This window comes from Streptopelia decaocto (genome assembly GCF_964273445.1).
Source record: "Streptopelia decaocto genome assembly, chromosome: 9".
NCBI lineage: Eukaryota > Metazoa > Chordata > Aves > Columbiformes > Columbidae > Streptopelia > Streptopelia decaocto.
Window position 1 is genome coordinate 9,287,971 of NC_138664.1, and position 13,914 is coordinate 9,301,884.

Sequence of the window (13,914 nt, forward strand, 5' to 3'; positions counted from 1 at the left end):
AGAACTGGGGAAAATAAAAGGTTTGCACTATTCTTCAGGTGTCGAAGCATTGCAGTAAGTGCTGTTCAAAGACCCACAGCAAAATGCATTGGCTTTTTGGGGAGATTAGCAAAGTCTGCACTTCTGATGGCCAGAAAACCAGCGCAGTGTAAACGGCTTCACCAGGTAGGATCGCTGCGTTAGTCACTGTGCTCTGTGCCAGAGAACCTGTTCATCAGCATCTGGCTCTTCCTTCCAAACTTGCCAGGACACCAAAGCGGCGCAGACAGCTGTTCCCACCAAAGGGCTGTGAGCACGCAGGGCCTGTCCTGCCGGCAGCCGTTTCCTAAAGCATCCAGTCTTAGGAAATCGCAGTTTAAACAGAGTATTATCAGCAGCACTCTGAATGCGCCCTGATCATTCTATGTGTTTTATTCAAAATTTAACAGGAATATGAAGATCACTTCAGTTAAAGAAAAAAAGGCCACTTTTTTTCAAAAATACAGTTGTTACGCTTAGAAGAAAACAGAATTGTTTAACCTTTAATTTTCAGAGCCACACGTTAAAAATCTGGTAACACTTACTTCCTTTTCCCCAATCTCACAGATTTCCTTATTTCCTTGAAATAAGCAATACTTTTTGCTTTTTTACTGACACAGCTGAGTCTGGATTATGATAGTCCTTCCTTCCAGAAACAAAACGAAATTGCTACCATTATGCATCAAATATTCCCAGACACCTGCTGGAGTCAGAAGGAATCTCTCTGCTGGATGCATACGAGCCTACACTAAAATCATCTCTATTCTTCTCAGAAGACGTACAATCTGTAGAAGTCCCAAACATGGGTACAGCATTCAACGCTTCCTATCTGAAGTGCTCTAGATGCCGACCCACCCTGTCTGTGGCTGTCACCTGTAGGGCTGGGAAACGGACTCTCTCTTAATTATATTATCTCGGTAGTCAACGCACACACTTCTACAAACAGTAGACCAGTCAAAGACACTAAACTACCGTAACAAAGTTTTATATAGTTCCAATCTATTTTCTTGCATAGAATTTATTACACACCTCCATGTTCCTCCAATGTTTTTTGGAGGGCACGTCCTCCCTGAGACGGATCTCTCCCCAGAAAATAAAACAAAGCGTTATACTTGTGAGAGCATACCTGAAGGCATCGTTCTTGCGAAGACAAAGTTGGAAGCGCTACAACCGAGCGTGTCGGCTTCGTGGTTGCAGCTGTGGATATCAATGCGGTAAAGAGTAAAAGGCTGGAGATGGGAGATCACGGTTCTCTCCTTGCCATCCACTTTGGTCTCAAAAAACGGGTATTCCACCTCGCTCTCCTCTGCGTCGGAAACATTGGCAAAGTGATCTGTCCCAGTCGCATTCCTGTTCCGAGCGGCCAAAGTGGCGTTTGCGATTCGGAACACGTCCCTTCGCTTCCGATCGGGCCTGTGGAGCAGACAAAATTAGAGAAAAGGTCTCTCCAGAGAAATGCCAGTTCTCCTCCAGCTCTGTGCAAAAAACCCCAGTAAAACAGGTAACTCTGCTATTAAAAAAACCTATATAAACTGCAAAACAAGACAAAACTTCCTCTTAATCCGAACCTGCACACCCTATTGCTCTCTTAGTCAGAAACAAATCAAAACCCTGAAGCTTCAAGATACACTTGTAAACCTCTGACCTCACACAATAAATCCACCAGCAAAAATGGTTTCACTATTTTTCAATAAGCATCCTAGATTTCTATTTAGTGGCACTTAAAATAAAAGTGAGATGTTAGAGGTTGAAAAGTTGGGGGGAAAAAACTGTTCTGAAGTTCACTGGATTAGCAACACTGACTTTCTTTTCAGCTGCGATAAAATTACAGAACTTTGAATGTATTGGAGTGAGAAAAGAAACCTTGGAAAGTAGCTGAAAACCATGAATGTTAACAACCACTAATGTGCGGTGCTTTGTGTATCTCTGCTTGTCTCAGCCAAACAAAAGCTCTGCAAAGGAACGATAATCCTGTGTGAGAAAATGGGGTATTAATATCACGTACAGCAAAGAGTTAACCAACCAACTTCGCTTGGCCTTACAGGCATCTGTATAAAATTTGTGCAGACTGGAAAACTTGAGGATTTACAGCAACACCACTACTTTCTCAAGTCTAAGGAACTGTTGTAGAGGACAGGTCTGAGTACCAGTACAAGCGTCAATATGAAAATACTCTTAGAACTGGGCTGATATTGGCAAACCAACACAACTGCTACACATTAGACTTGCCACTTGGTCTTGCGTCAGTGCAACGGTGACCAAGGACAAAGGTAAAGCCTGACATGTTTCTAGCAGAGAGCGGGTTACAAATGGGGCGAATAAGGCTTCCCTCAAACACACAACAGGAAGAGAGATGACTCAAGGGGAGAAATTCATTCGCTGTCAAATATACCGTCTTGTACATTCAGCCCCAGAACAGCCTGCTGCAGAGAGCCAAGAACAGCCTGCCTTGGTTTTGAAATCTTCTGGCACAGGTTGGATGAAATTTTTTTAGGAGTTTACTACAACATTTTCCAAGCTCCTTTTACTATATCTTGAGTAGTTGTTAAATAAATGAAGACATGGGAAAAAAATCTTCCTAAGTTACCAAGAAATTGTTTAAAGCAACATGCAAGTGAACGTTGTAACTTGTCAGCGTGGTGCAGGGGAGTTACACAGATGTGAGCACCTGCACCTCCTCTACACTGAGATTTATGGAAGTTACTAAAGCTATTCACCTTGCTTAGGATAAGTATTTATTTAATGCTTTAATTCAGTGGAAAGAGCAAACTTTTGAAGAGCTAAAAGCTCACAGGATGCCCAGCACTGAACTGATGAACACTTGCACAGATTTTGTGATAAAAGCAGTGAAAATAAAAAGTACATTTTCAACTCACCACAAAAGCACATGATAAGACAAGAACCCCAAAACCATGACTTTATCTATCGCTGCTTTTATGGGAGACATGAAGTTCCAACTCCCTGATGGTATCAGTGTGGGGCACAGTGTGTGTGGAGAGGAACCCTGCAGTCCTACCTTGCCTTTGGGGAAAAAGACAGGGAAAGCAGCACAAAATCTGTTGGTGAAAACTACAGTCACACGAGGAAGAGAAAAAGACCTGCAGGGTAACTACAAGGCAAACATGATTAAAACATCAAGAGATCTGACACCACTGCTTTTCTATCAAGCAGCTTCCTGCTTTCGTGAAAGGTGCCGATAAAGACAAAAAACAAGCATCCGAGGAAATAAGTCTAGAGATAAAAACATGAGAAATCATCTATTCTGTTGAAGGAGAGGAAGGAAGAGAAAAGCAAGAGAAAAATTAGAAAACAACACTGTAAGAAATTAAATCAAATTGAAAATAAAATGAAGAAAAGAAAAAGCGGGTCATTTAGCTTAAAAGCTAACTAATGTCCTACGTTATGGCAAGTTTCATGTTACTTCTCAGTAATGATACCTTCTACTACACACAGAGCCCATCTCCTCCTGCTCATTAGAGAATCAAAAAACTTGCATAGTAACTCATCCTCCTGTGTTGTATCTCAGAGACAAACCATCCTCCTGTTGTGTGACATGTGCCTCGCCGCTGCCGTAACACAGGAACCCGCACACACCATCACACCAGCAGCCTGTTTAATAACCTTAACACCACCCAGTCAAATATTTTCACACTGTATTACATGCTGTATCTCTTTCATAATATCCTAGAGACAGGTAGAACACTGGAAACTAATACTACTATTGAGGTTTGCATTAACACATTAATTAATTTCTCCCTTGGGAAAGAGAGAAATAAAAAAAAAATAGACATCAGCAAGTAATGAGCTGCTTAGATTTGTCCTATGGAGATGTCTCAATAGCTCATAATCTTTAATTTCCCTGACATACAGTCTCTTTAAAGTCGCTTTGCTATGCAGCTATTTCTGAGTGTGGTACCTTATCTGCCCTCGCTGTCACAAAACACACCCTTATGGCAGTAAGTTCAGAAAAAGGGAACCTGTCAAGCTTTCAGGAAATTCTTTGTGAACTGGTCGGTTTATTTGTCACTGAGTTCAAGGTTCTGTGAGTTTCCTTGGGGAGGGCAGGAGTGCAAGAAAAATTGGGAGAAGATAAACAACACATTTAAAACAACAAAGCTTTGGTGAAACAAAATAATTCCTTTGTAACAGACTTTCAAGCAGTTTAGACCTGACACATGCCTTTCAAAACTCCTTGCTGTGCTATTTCAGATCACATTGACAAGACTGCACACTGCTCAGGAATTACAGCCTGGCCAGCCGTGGTGGCTGGTGGTTCTCTGCACCCCATCTTTGCAGCTGCTTCACATCATCAGTAAGGAAACGCTGCACAAGTCCAACCACAAAACGTGACAAACACAGCTCAGATACAACACTCCCTGCTTCCAACGAGAAGCAGTATTTAGTTCTTCATGTTTTGGACAAAGCTAAGAGACCCTACACATATCTCAGTCCCAACCCCAGACAAGTCAGTCCAACACATCCTTGAATAAAGGTCCAAAAATCACAATGGAGAGAGACATAAACCAGTTTTAATGAACAGCAATGCCACACTTCAGGGTTCTCAAACACAGGACTTCACCATGAACTTCACCTGCCAACAAAAGCAACGAGATAACACGCATAATTGAAGTGTGATCGTTTATAGATGGTAACGTAACAGCTATACGCTGTGTGCAAGGCCCCAGGATCCAATTATCTAAAGTAAGAACAAGCTTACATGAAGGAGAAATTGGAAACTCAAGCATCAAAATCACCAATTAATTCAGTAGTATCTACTCTATATTGCAGCATAAAATCGTTACTATTGCACTTAATGTGTAAGCAGTAGTGTTTATCATGGAAGAGCGGACATATTTAATACTTTCTGCAGCACAGACCCAGGAAACCAACGTGCCCTTTGCAATTAGTGCCGTGAGAAAGGAAAACCAGCTTCAATTCTGCGAGGTGACTCTGCCCTCAATTTCAAAGGCAAATAAATCTTCGGATTGGGAACACAAGCACTTAAATGGCTATTTAGGGAAAGATCACATCTGAAACCCTTTGTCTGCCACATGTTGCTCATCTCCAAAACCCTTAAAGACAAAGAGCTCCTCAAGTGACTCTTGACTCTGAAAAGAAACCATCACTAAAATCCTTGAACAATGTAGGTAAGAACTCTTACGGTTAGGTAAAATTGAGAAAGAGATGAAAATTAGTGAATAAGAGAAACTGCAAAGTAAGGCTGCATACTGTTTCACTAAAGGAAAGACAATTTTTATGTGTTTCAGGTGTTATCTACGTCTGGTCTCATGTCCAGGAAGCCTGAGCTCTAGGAGACGTTAAACAATGGAATTATTAACTCCCTTGCAAAGAGAAAGTGTCCAAAATCCATTACCTGGGGACAAAGATGGAGTTGTGAAGGAAGTTCTCAAAGACTTTGCGGTACTCTGCCTCCTCCTTCTCAGCTTGCTTTTCTGCCTCTGTCTTGGGACAAGCACAACAAGGTCCCTTTTCTCCCCCACAGCCCTCTGGCTTGGTGGGTTCAGTAGCTTCTTCTGTGTCAATGGTCCCATCAGCGTATCTTCGAATTGGGACTTTATCTTAAAAGGAAGAACAGAGGTGACTTGTTCCTTTCTCTCCACACTATCAATACAGCAACAATCCATTCCCTTCTACTTGCTACTATTCACAAAAGAGTTGTGAATCATGGCAAAGGTTTTAGCTCTAATAAATAAAGTGCACTGGCAGGTAAGAGTCACAAGCGTCTCAACACAACCACGTTTCCTGTTCCTACCTTTGGAGCAGTAATTGTGTCTGTAAAGGTAACTGTCCTGAGGTTGCTGCTGCCATCGTACGATGTAGTACGAGAGGTTGCCGTTGGGAAGAGAGGGAGGGTTCCACTTCACAATCAGCTGGGATGAGGAGTTGGATGCTGAAATAACATCCAAAGGAATGGATGGCACTGGAAGGGAAAAAATAAAAGGAAGGTATTTAAATCTAGAGCATTCTACAATGCATTTTGATGCAAACTTTCAAAGTGAATCCCAATCCATATCCATACTACAAGAAAAAACATCTATTTCAAAGCAAAGAATTCCTACTTAGACCCCACTAACAATAGTTATTAAGGGTTCAACTACAATCACCTGTAGTCGCAATCTGAAACTGTACTTATATTTACCTTCACCAATAGAAATCCTAAATCTAAAAAGCTGCCATAGTCCCCAATGAAAATTATGTCTGAACAACCACAGAGTTGTAATTCAAATCTTAATGCTGCTTTCATAGTTACTGAAACTTTCTAGCATTATGCACATCCTCTGCATATAATTTCTGTATTAAGAACAGAACATGCATAAAAATAAGCATACCTGCAGTGTTATCAACCTCTTACCCAACAGCCCAGGATCTCACCTGCAGCATTGGTTCGTATATATACAATTTCACTTTTTGCTCCATGAATATGATGGTTTTCCATCATTGTGAGAGTAACAGCCTTAACATATATGGCATATTGAGTCCAAGGTTTCAATCCCTGCAGCAGAATTCCAGGATTGTTCTCTTTGTTCGGTGGCAGGTCAACGTCGACCATGTTCCAGCTATTGGAGCCACACGCATCTTGCCCATCGTACTCAGTCACATTTTTGAATGGTCTGAAATATTTAAAGAAAAAAATAGTACAAAATACTTATTTTCTCCTAAAAATTGTCATATACTCATGAGAGTGCCTCACTTCAGTGTTGCTCAGTGAAACAAATTAAGCTTACTTGTTTTCCATAGCAAAATAAAACAGAATAAAAATTGTATTTATTTCCAAGCATTACAATTTTTATTTTGTCTATTTTAAATCTGAGACACTACAAGGATGTGCAAAGGCAGAGACACCTCCCAAGAAATTAGGATCCTCCAGCAACTGCCCCACTCCTTCATTATCAAGAGATACCAATGCAGAAACTTCCCAAGTTAGATAATCTAAATAACCCCAAACCGTGAGCGGACAAGTTATCAAGGTGACAGGGCAAACTCCTGATCTGTGATGCTCTCTAGTCAGTACTACGACTAGAGAAGGAAGAGGTCTTGGTAAACACAATGACACAACTTAGGAGAGCTCCAAATTAGACCCCTGAGAAGGGCTAAGCCATCCATCTCATCTCATTTGATTTTTATATTTTTTTTAATCTGAAACTTCCTGATGGATTTAGAATCCATTTGTAGGCTTCACTCAAAACAATCCTCTTTTTAAAAGGGGCTTGTGCTCCACCAAGAAAAGAACTTGAACAAAAGTGGGACTTGAGGATGAAATATGTAAACTGGATTAGATGTATGAACTGTGTGAAACAGAACCACCCCAGGGACTCTGCTGACTAACTTCTCTTGTTAATAAACCAACAGTCAGAACAGAACTGTCTCCTATTCCTTGGACCATTCTGACTAGTCTCTGACGACATCTACTTACGCTTCTTTGTAGTAAACAGTGAAGCTAATGAGATCTCGATAATCTGGAGGGCGATACCGTTCCCACGTTAGTTTAATCCGATTCTTGAGCGTCGTGTTGGAAACAAAACGCAGAATGTGGCTTTCACCTGCAATACAAAATGAAAGGACGTGACAGAGTTAGCCTCTCATCGCCTGTCAGTTTTCGCCGTTTCTTAGGTAGCATTTTTAGCTAATTAGCCTTTCCAGTAGTGCCCATGACACCACATTACACCAGCAGCCTCTGTCTCTGCAGAGCTTCGTATTTCATCCTACTACGTTCATGTGCTTAATGGTAAGCAGTGACCTTGGCAATCATTTCAGAATGTGTTGGAGCTACATTTTTTCTGAAGTGGATTTTCTTTTAAAGCATCATCAGAAAGCTCTTGAGAACTACTTTGGACTCTCCTGGAGAGAGGAATGGAAGGTCTGTTTATTCACAGGACTGGCTTAGAAGCACTAAATTTATCATCCAACTCCAACGCACACGCAGAGCAGTAACTGTTCTCTGCGTTCTCACCTTCCAGAACAACTTTTGATGACTACAATTTGTTGCTCTGGACAACATGGAAAGGACAAAGCAGTTTACATTCCTACTCATGAGAGACTGGACCACGAACTCCAAAATTCAGTTCATATACAGCACAACCATCCGATGGCAGCAGCTTCCAGCTCCTCTTGTGAACAGAGCTGGATGGAAGATCCAGCTTTGAGATGAATGACTTCTCACTACCACTGAGCTTTCAACCCAAAACAAAACAGCATTTTAAAAACTTCATTCTCGCATGAAGAAACTGTGTTCCGAGTGTCAGCTGTGAGTTAGTTTCCAACGCTCCACAGAAGCCTCTGAAAATAAAGGGGTTTTCACCCTCATGTACACTGGCACTATTGGTGCTATCTTTTCAAAGGCAGTTTAGCTGTTGTTGATTCTTTCCCCCTCCCAGAGTCAGAAAGCTTTCTGTAATGCTTTTATAAAGCGGGCAGCAGCTGGCACTGGGCTCCGTGGCAGAAAGGCCGGGCTGCGCGTCCGTAACCCCCCAGCACCGCAGCGTTTGCTCTGTGCAACGCGCAGGGAACGGACTGCGCTACACGGATCTGCGCCCGCCGGTCTCTGCATCCCGCCTAAAGAGACACCCAGAGCACGCGCCCCGGTTGTGTAAACACCATCCAGAACAAGGGGACTGGACTCGCACATAAGATCCATTTCAATTTACTCAGCTCCGAGAACACCACAAACAGACCGAAGAAAAACGCGCTGTCAGTTCTAAGAGTCTGAGTACGAGGTCAAATTTGTAAGCATTCTGTCACCTTAACTCCTAGGTGAGACAGTGCTTTTAAATGTGTTGGTTACACCTGGAGACCTGATGTGAAGACCACCAAAAGAAAACTTTCCAGTAACTTTGATCATTGCAGAATCCAAAATTAAATGCAGAGACACTGAAATTTAGAAATAGTCTAGAATACTGAAAAGTATTCTCAATTTGAAAGCAAATAATTTGAAAATAAAGAACAGAAAACTAAGTTTACAGCGAATGTTTCTAGCAACAAGGTATAATATTTGGCAGAAGCAGAAAAAAAGCTTGAACATCACAGAAACAGTTTGTTTTTGCGCCTATGGAATTGTTATTCAGCAGCCTTAGTTTCAAGGAAGAGCAGATATCTGAGCAAACACCCAATAATGATGTACTTTTCTGAAGGAAAGAGAGAAACTGCTCCTTGCTGGATATACCCATATTTCTCACTCTCCAGGTATGTTCTTATTGTTATATGCTGTTGCTGTCACAAAAAACATGATTTGGAAAGCAGTCGTCTTCATCAAATGGCTTTTACTTACAAGAGGCTCTCTCCCCATTGTTCCTTGGATTTATATCTCCTTTGCTCTGTCGGCCCTTGGTTCCTGAAACTTCCTCCATCCGGTAAATCTCAGAAACACACAGTTTAGGATTAAATGCAAAGTACATTTTCCCCTCCTTGATTGTCAAGTTATGATGGTTCCAGTCCCACAGCTGCTGAAGATTGTGGTTATCAAGCACATAGAAGGAATAATTCCTAGAGACAGATTTTTGAAGGAAAAATATTAGTTTTAATTCATAGCCAATTCCAAGGATACCTCACTACAAGCAAACTTTAACAGACTGTGTTTCCTCTTAATGCTTTCAATGGGTGTTCAGCAGAGTAAAGGATTTTCTTTTCCCCCACAGAGCAAGTCTCCCCTGAACGCTCACTTTGGTCAGAGGGCAGGAAATAACCACAACACTCCAAGCTGACAGCACACCAGGTGAAGGCCACTCCAACATGTGTTTTAGTAAGTGTGTGGAAGCTGTTATGAGGAATATAAATCCATATCCTCTGAACAGCAGGTCTCTACGCTGGATTTTCCATTTTGTGGCAAGTCGGAAGCAATAACCCTGCATACCTTATGGGAGGAAAAGCACGGTGCGGTTCTGATGATGAAATAAAACTGTAAACATAGCTGCCTTGTTTACATTTACAAAAGCAACTAGAGGAGCTTGCACAGTGAGGTTTCCTTGTCTCTCTGTCTTAGTTTACCTCTTGGCCCAATGAAGATTTCCTACATCATGCTAAGTAAACACAAAATGTAAAGTTGTGTGCGTAAATCCTATTAAGAAATTCATGGTACCACTTGATTGGAAGAAAAACACAGGTGCAGCAAAAGCAAGATTACAGCCTCTGCATCAGCGGCAAGACAATACCTGCAAAGACACATTGTGGGAGAGTAGGAACAGGAACAAACAATTGGGAAATGAGTAAAAGGTCTGTGGAGCTGATGAACCCAAATCAAACCAACCCATCGTGGCAGGATTATCAAACTCTCCTGTGGAAAGTCCCACCAATGTTAACTACATCAACACGAAATCCATTATTAACACAATGAGGCCTCGTAACCTCTGCAAGCCATCGCTAAGCCCACGTCAGCGTAGTTAAACTAGGCTTTTACAAATCCTTTTAACTACAGTCACAGTTTCTACAGAGTAACAAGGCAGACAAACCATGGGGCTCATAGGAAGCTGACATACTACTTAGCTATGGTCTTCCTTCAACTACTTCATTTAAAATTTAGCATCAATTCCTCTCTTATCCAGCCTGAAGTGAAAACTGTATATTCTGGTTGGAATTTGTGCAGACCACGGTTGCAGTTTCTTGTAACATAGCAAAATGATGAGTATATTTTCAGAAAAAATGTGAAATATAAGTTGTTTCTCCCATTTCCAACTGTCCCCTAATTATTCAGGACTTGATGGCTAATGAAGTCAATCTAGCTGGTGTCACTTCAGATGGATGCTGAGAAAAATGTGCTCAGTTGACAAAGGAGCACATCCATGTTTGTGCTTTAAATGCATCTTGCCAGGAGAGAACAAGGATGCTAAACTGCATGTGGGATTTGACAGACATCATCAAAAACCGTGTTTATTTGAGACACCTATTACTCTGTTACAGATGACTAAAATCCCTGCAGCTCCCTGTGTATTGCTGAGATGACACTTCACCATACTTAGCTGTGTGATTAAGTGATGGCAACTAAGCTTTTCAGGAGAAAAAAAGAAAGAAAAAAAAAAAGCTGGACTCAGATTGAACACAATAAACAGACGTGTGGCTCCACGACTACAGAAACCATCTTAAATGTTTAATAGCAGACTAGTCTGCCTCCTGCTCACAACTGTGGTAATTATGCTTTAGACACCAGAGGTAATTCTTGTATTAAAGCAATGTGCCTAAGCTTTCGAGAGTGTGAATAAAGGAGGCAAATCAAGCACACACGGGTGCTTCACACAGCAACTGGGCCAGAGCTGGGAGTCACCGTCGCTCAGATGCTTAAGCCATCTGAGGCAACGCAAACAGGTCCTAAGGGTTTACATACATACACTGAAAGTATAAATTAGTGGAAGCTATTCCAGCGCCATTCAAAGCACCAGGGAAAACACACTTGGAGGGCTTCATCCAGTCCCAGTCCCAGGGGAGGTACAGTGCTGCATGGCTTGAAAGGTGGAGCAGAGGGCTTAGGTTATACAGTTATAAATAAAGATTATATCAGACTTTGGCTCTAACAGCTGTGGAAAAAATCAGGATGCCAAGGAAGATAGCATGGAAAGAATAAAAGATTCACTGTAGGAAAACAAAGCACTGCCAGTCAAACCCTGGAGACAGTAACTAAGGGAATGAGTGGAGATTACGGCCTGAAGGACAGGCTGAACCTCTGAACAGGAGTAGGAGGCACATCTGGTCCCAGGCTTGCCATAAAAAGCCTCAAGGCGGTCTGCATAACCCAAGCACACCCACAAGAGAGAATTCCCACTACGTGATGTGTATCCCCAACTGCAGAGCACCCACGGCCACTTAATTATTGACTGCATGCACAAAAAACCTGCTTCACGCTGTATCTGCACGCAATGCTACATCTGTGCGCAGTCACCCATCGTGAAGCAGTGAGGCAGAACATGAGATCCAAACCAAAAGGAGAGGGGGTGATGAAAACATCTCAACAAGCTTTCCATCACCCTTTATCCTCCTGCATAGCGTACAGGGCCTAAAAAGCTCCTGAAAGGGACAACGATCAGGTAAGTACAACAGTGATAAGAGAGTAAAGCATGATCCATAAAGACAAGGGATTTGCACGAAGAAGGCAACGAGAAGGGGCAGAGGACTGTGGCTGGAGCAGTGGATGAGCTGCAGGAGATGACCAGGCAGCAGAGGTTTGGGACAGACCGACTACCCAGGGACAAGACAAGCAACCCTGTGAGACAGCCCGAAGAGAAGATGTGGTGATTTTGGTCAAGAATTCACCTCCACAGGTAAATACATGGATAGGAAATGAGGGGCTTTTATACTAACCTGTGGATCTGGAAATAATGCACCTTATAAATACTGAAGCTCAGCGCTTTCTTGTCCCATTTGAAAAGGTAAACTGATGAGCTCCCTGAACCCCCCTCCCAAACCCAGTGTACAAACTCCCTAACTCACTTTCTTTTCCAACAAGCCTGAAAGCTACTGATGCCCCTGCTTCAAAACAACACAGAAAACGGGGAGAGTTGTTTTGCTTTTATACAGACTGCCCCCAATCTGCTGCAGGAGATGAGACACGACAGCAGCCGGTCGGTTCCAGAGGAGCAACTCTGCCTCAGCCACCATCCTCACTCGCTCCTCAAGGCCACAAATGGTTCATTTTCCAAGTACCCAACCTGGAGACACTTTGAGAAGCGCTGCCCACATGCCATCCATCAACACGGCAGCTGCGGCCGATGACAGCGAGGAACACGCAGCACCCCAGAGGACAGAGGGGTCTGGCAAAGCAAACACCAGACCAGGAATCAAAATCCTGCAAATGACACCGAGGTACCTCCAGCACTTCTCCATTTCAGTTTCCCTATTTGCAAAGACAATTTTTTTTTCCTGCCATGAGAGCACGTTCACTATGGACACGGCGTTCAAAAGAGGCAATGAATAACTCTGAAAACAAACAAATTCCCTCTGAACTTTCCATTCTCCGTGATAACTGAGGCAGGCACCGGCAACTGAATAAGGAAGAAAGAAATAGTGAAGTAGCATTCTGTTAGTCCAGTTCAATTAAAAAAAAAGAGGTGGTGATGAGGTCAGTTGTGTAATGAACAACTATGACAATGGATGTGAAATTAACCTCCCCCTTGCCCCCCACAGCGACGGGGCATAAACAGCTATTGTTCAGCAGTCCAGTACTTCCCAGGTTAAGACTCCACTCCCTGTTGTTCAGAACTCTGCCAAAGTGATTATTCAAGCTCGGTTCCTCCTTGCCGAGCGCCTGCTTCCATCTGAGTACTTTTGGAAATGTTATTTGGACTCTGGTAATGCCTAAATTAGGCTTGATGCTTTCCAAGCAAAGACAATGACCCTGACCCACAGTAAGTAACTGCAGTCATTTCCTAACACAGGTGAATTTTAGCACAAGTAGCTCTTCACTATGGATCTATCTTGCCTTCCCCACTCGGTCCCGTTTTCCTCTGCAAAGCTGCACCATTTACTTCTCTATTTGGGAATCGATTTAAAAACCTGCTATTTCCCTTCGTATCAGCTCTGCCTGCTGACATACAAGGTACCATAAACATAATTACTACTTGAAACACAAAGCTAAACTCAAATTTAAAACGAACAAGGGAGAGAAGAAAAGGCAAATCAATAATTGGAGTATCTGTGAGAGCACACACCACATCGCAAGTGGGCTGAATGAGCCTCGTGCTCGGCAAAGTGACAAGCCTCTAGGATTTGCAACTAGAAAGAAGCTTTTCTGTAGAGCCGGTGTTCTTACTGAAAAGGACAGCGCGCTTCTGCAAGTGCAGGATGAAGAGCTGCCCTTTAACTCGCTCTGTCACATGGTGGAATTTTAAGCACTTACGGCTGACCAAAGCCTGGCCTGAGAGAAAGAGGGAGGTTGTGAAGAGTCCCTCATGCTGT

The 13,914-nt window shown here is 42.6% G+C and overlaps 1 protein-coding gene across 3 annotated transcripts in view; it reads right to left on the reverse strand.

The window, feature by feature from the left end:
• IGF1R (insulin like growth factor 1 receptor) overlaps positions 1–13,914 on the reverse strand; it is a 167,783-nt gene that overhangs the window by 26,478 nt on the left and 127,391 nt on the right. For all 3 annotated transcript variants that reach the window (XM_082060537.1, XM_082060536.1, XM_082060535.1), the window contains exons 6-11: positions 9,305–9,519; positions 7,454–7,580; positions 6,412–6,650; positions 5,792–5,959; positions 5,393–5,597; positions 1,145–1,431 (exon numbers count right to left, since the gene is read on the reverse strand). In XM_082060537.1, the coding sequence (XP_081916663.1) occupies positions 1,145–1,431; positions 5,393–5,597; positions 5,792–5,959; positions 6,412–6,650; positions 7,454–7,580; positions 9,305–9,519 (1,241 nt within the window). The remainder of the gene's footprint in view (positions 1–1,144; positions 1,432–5,392; positions 5,598–5,791; positions 5,960–6,411; positions 6,651–7,453; positions 7,581–9,304; positions 9,520–13,914) is intronic.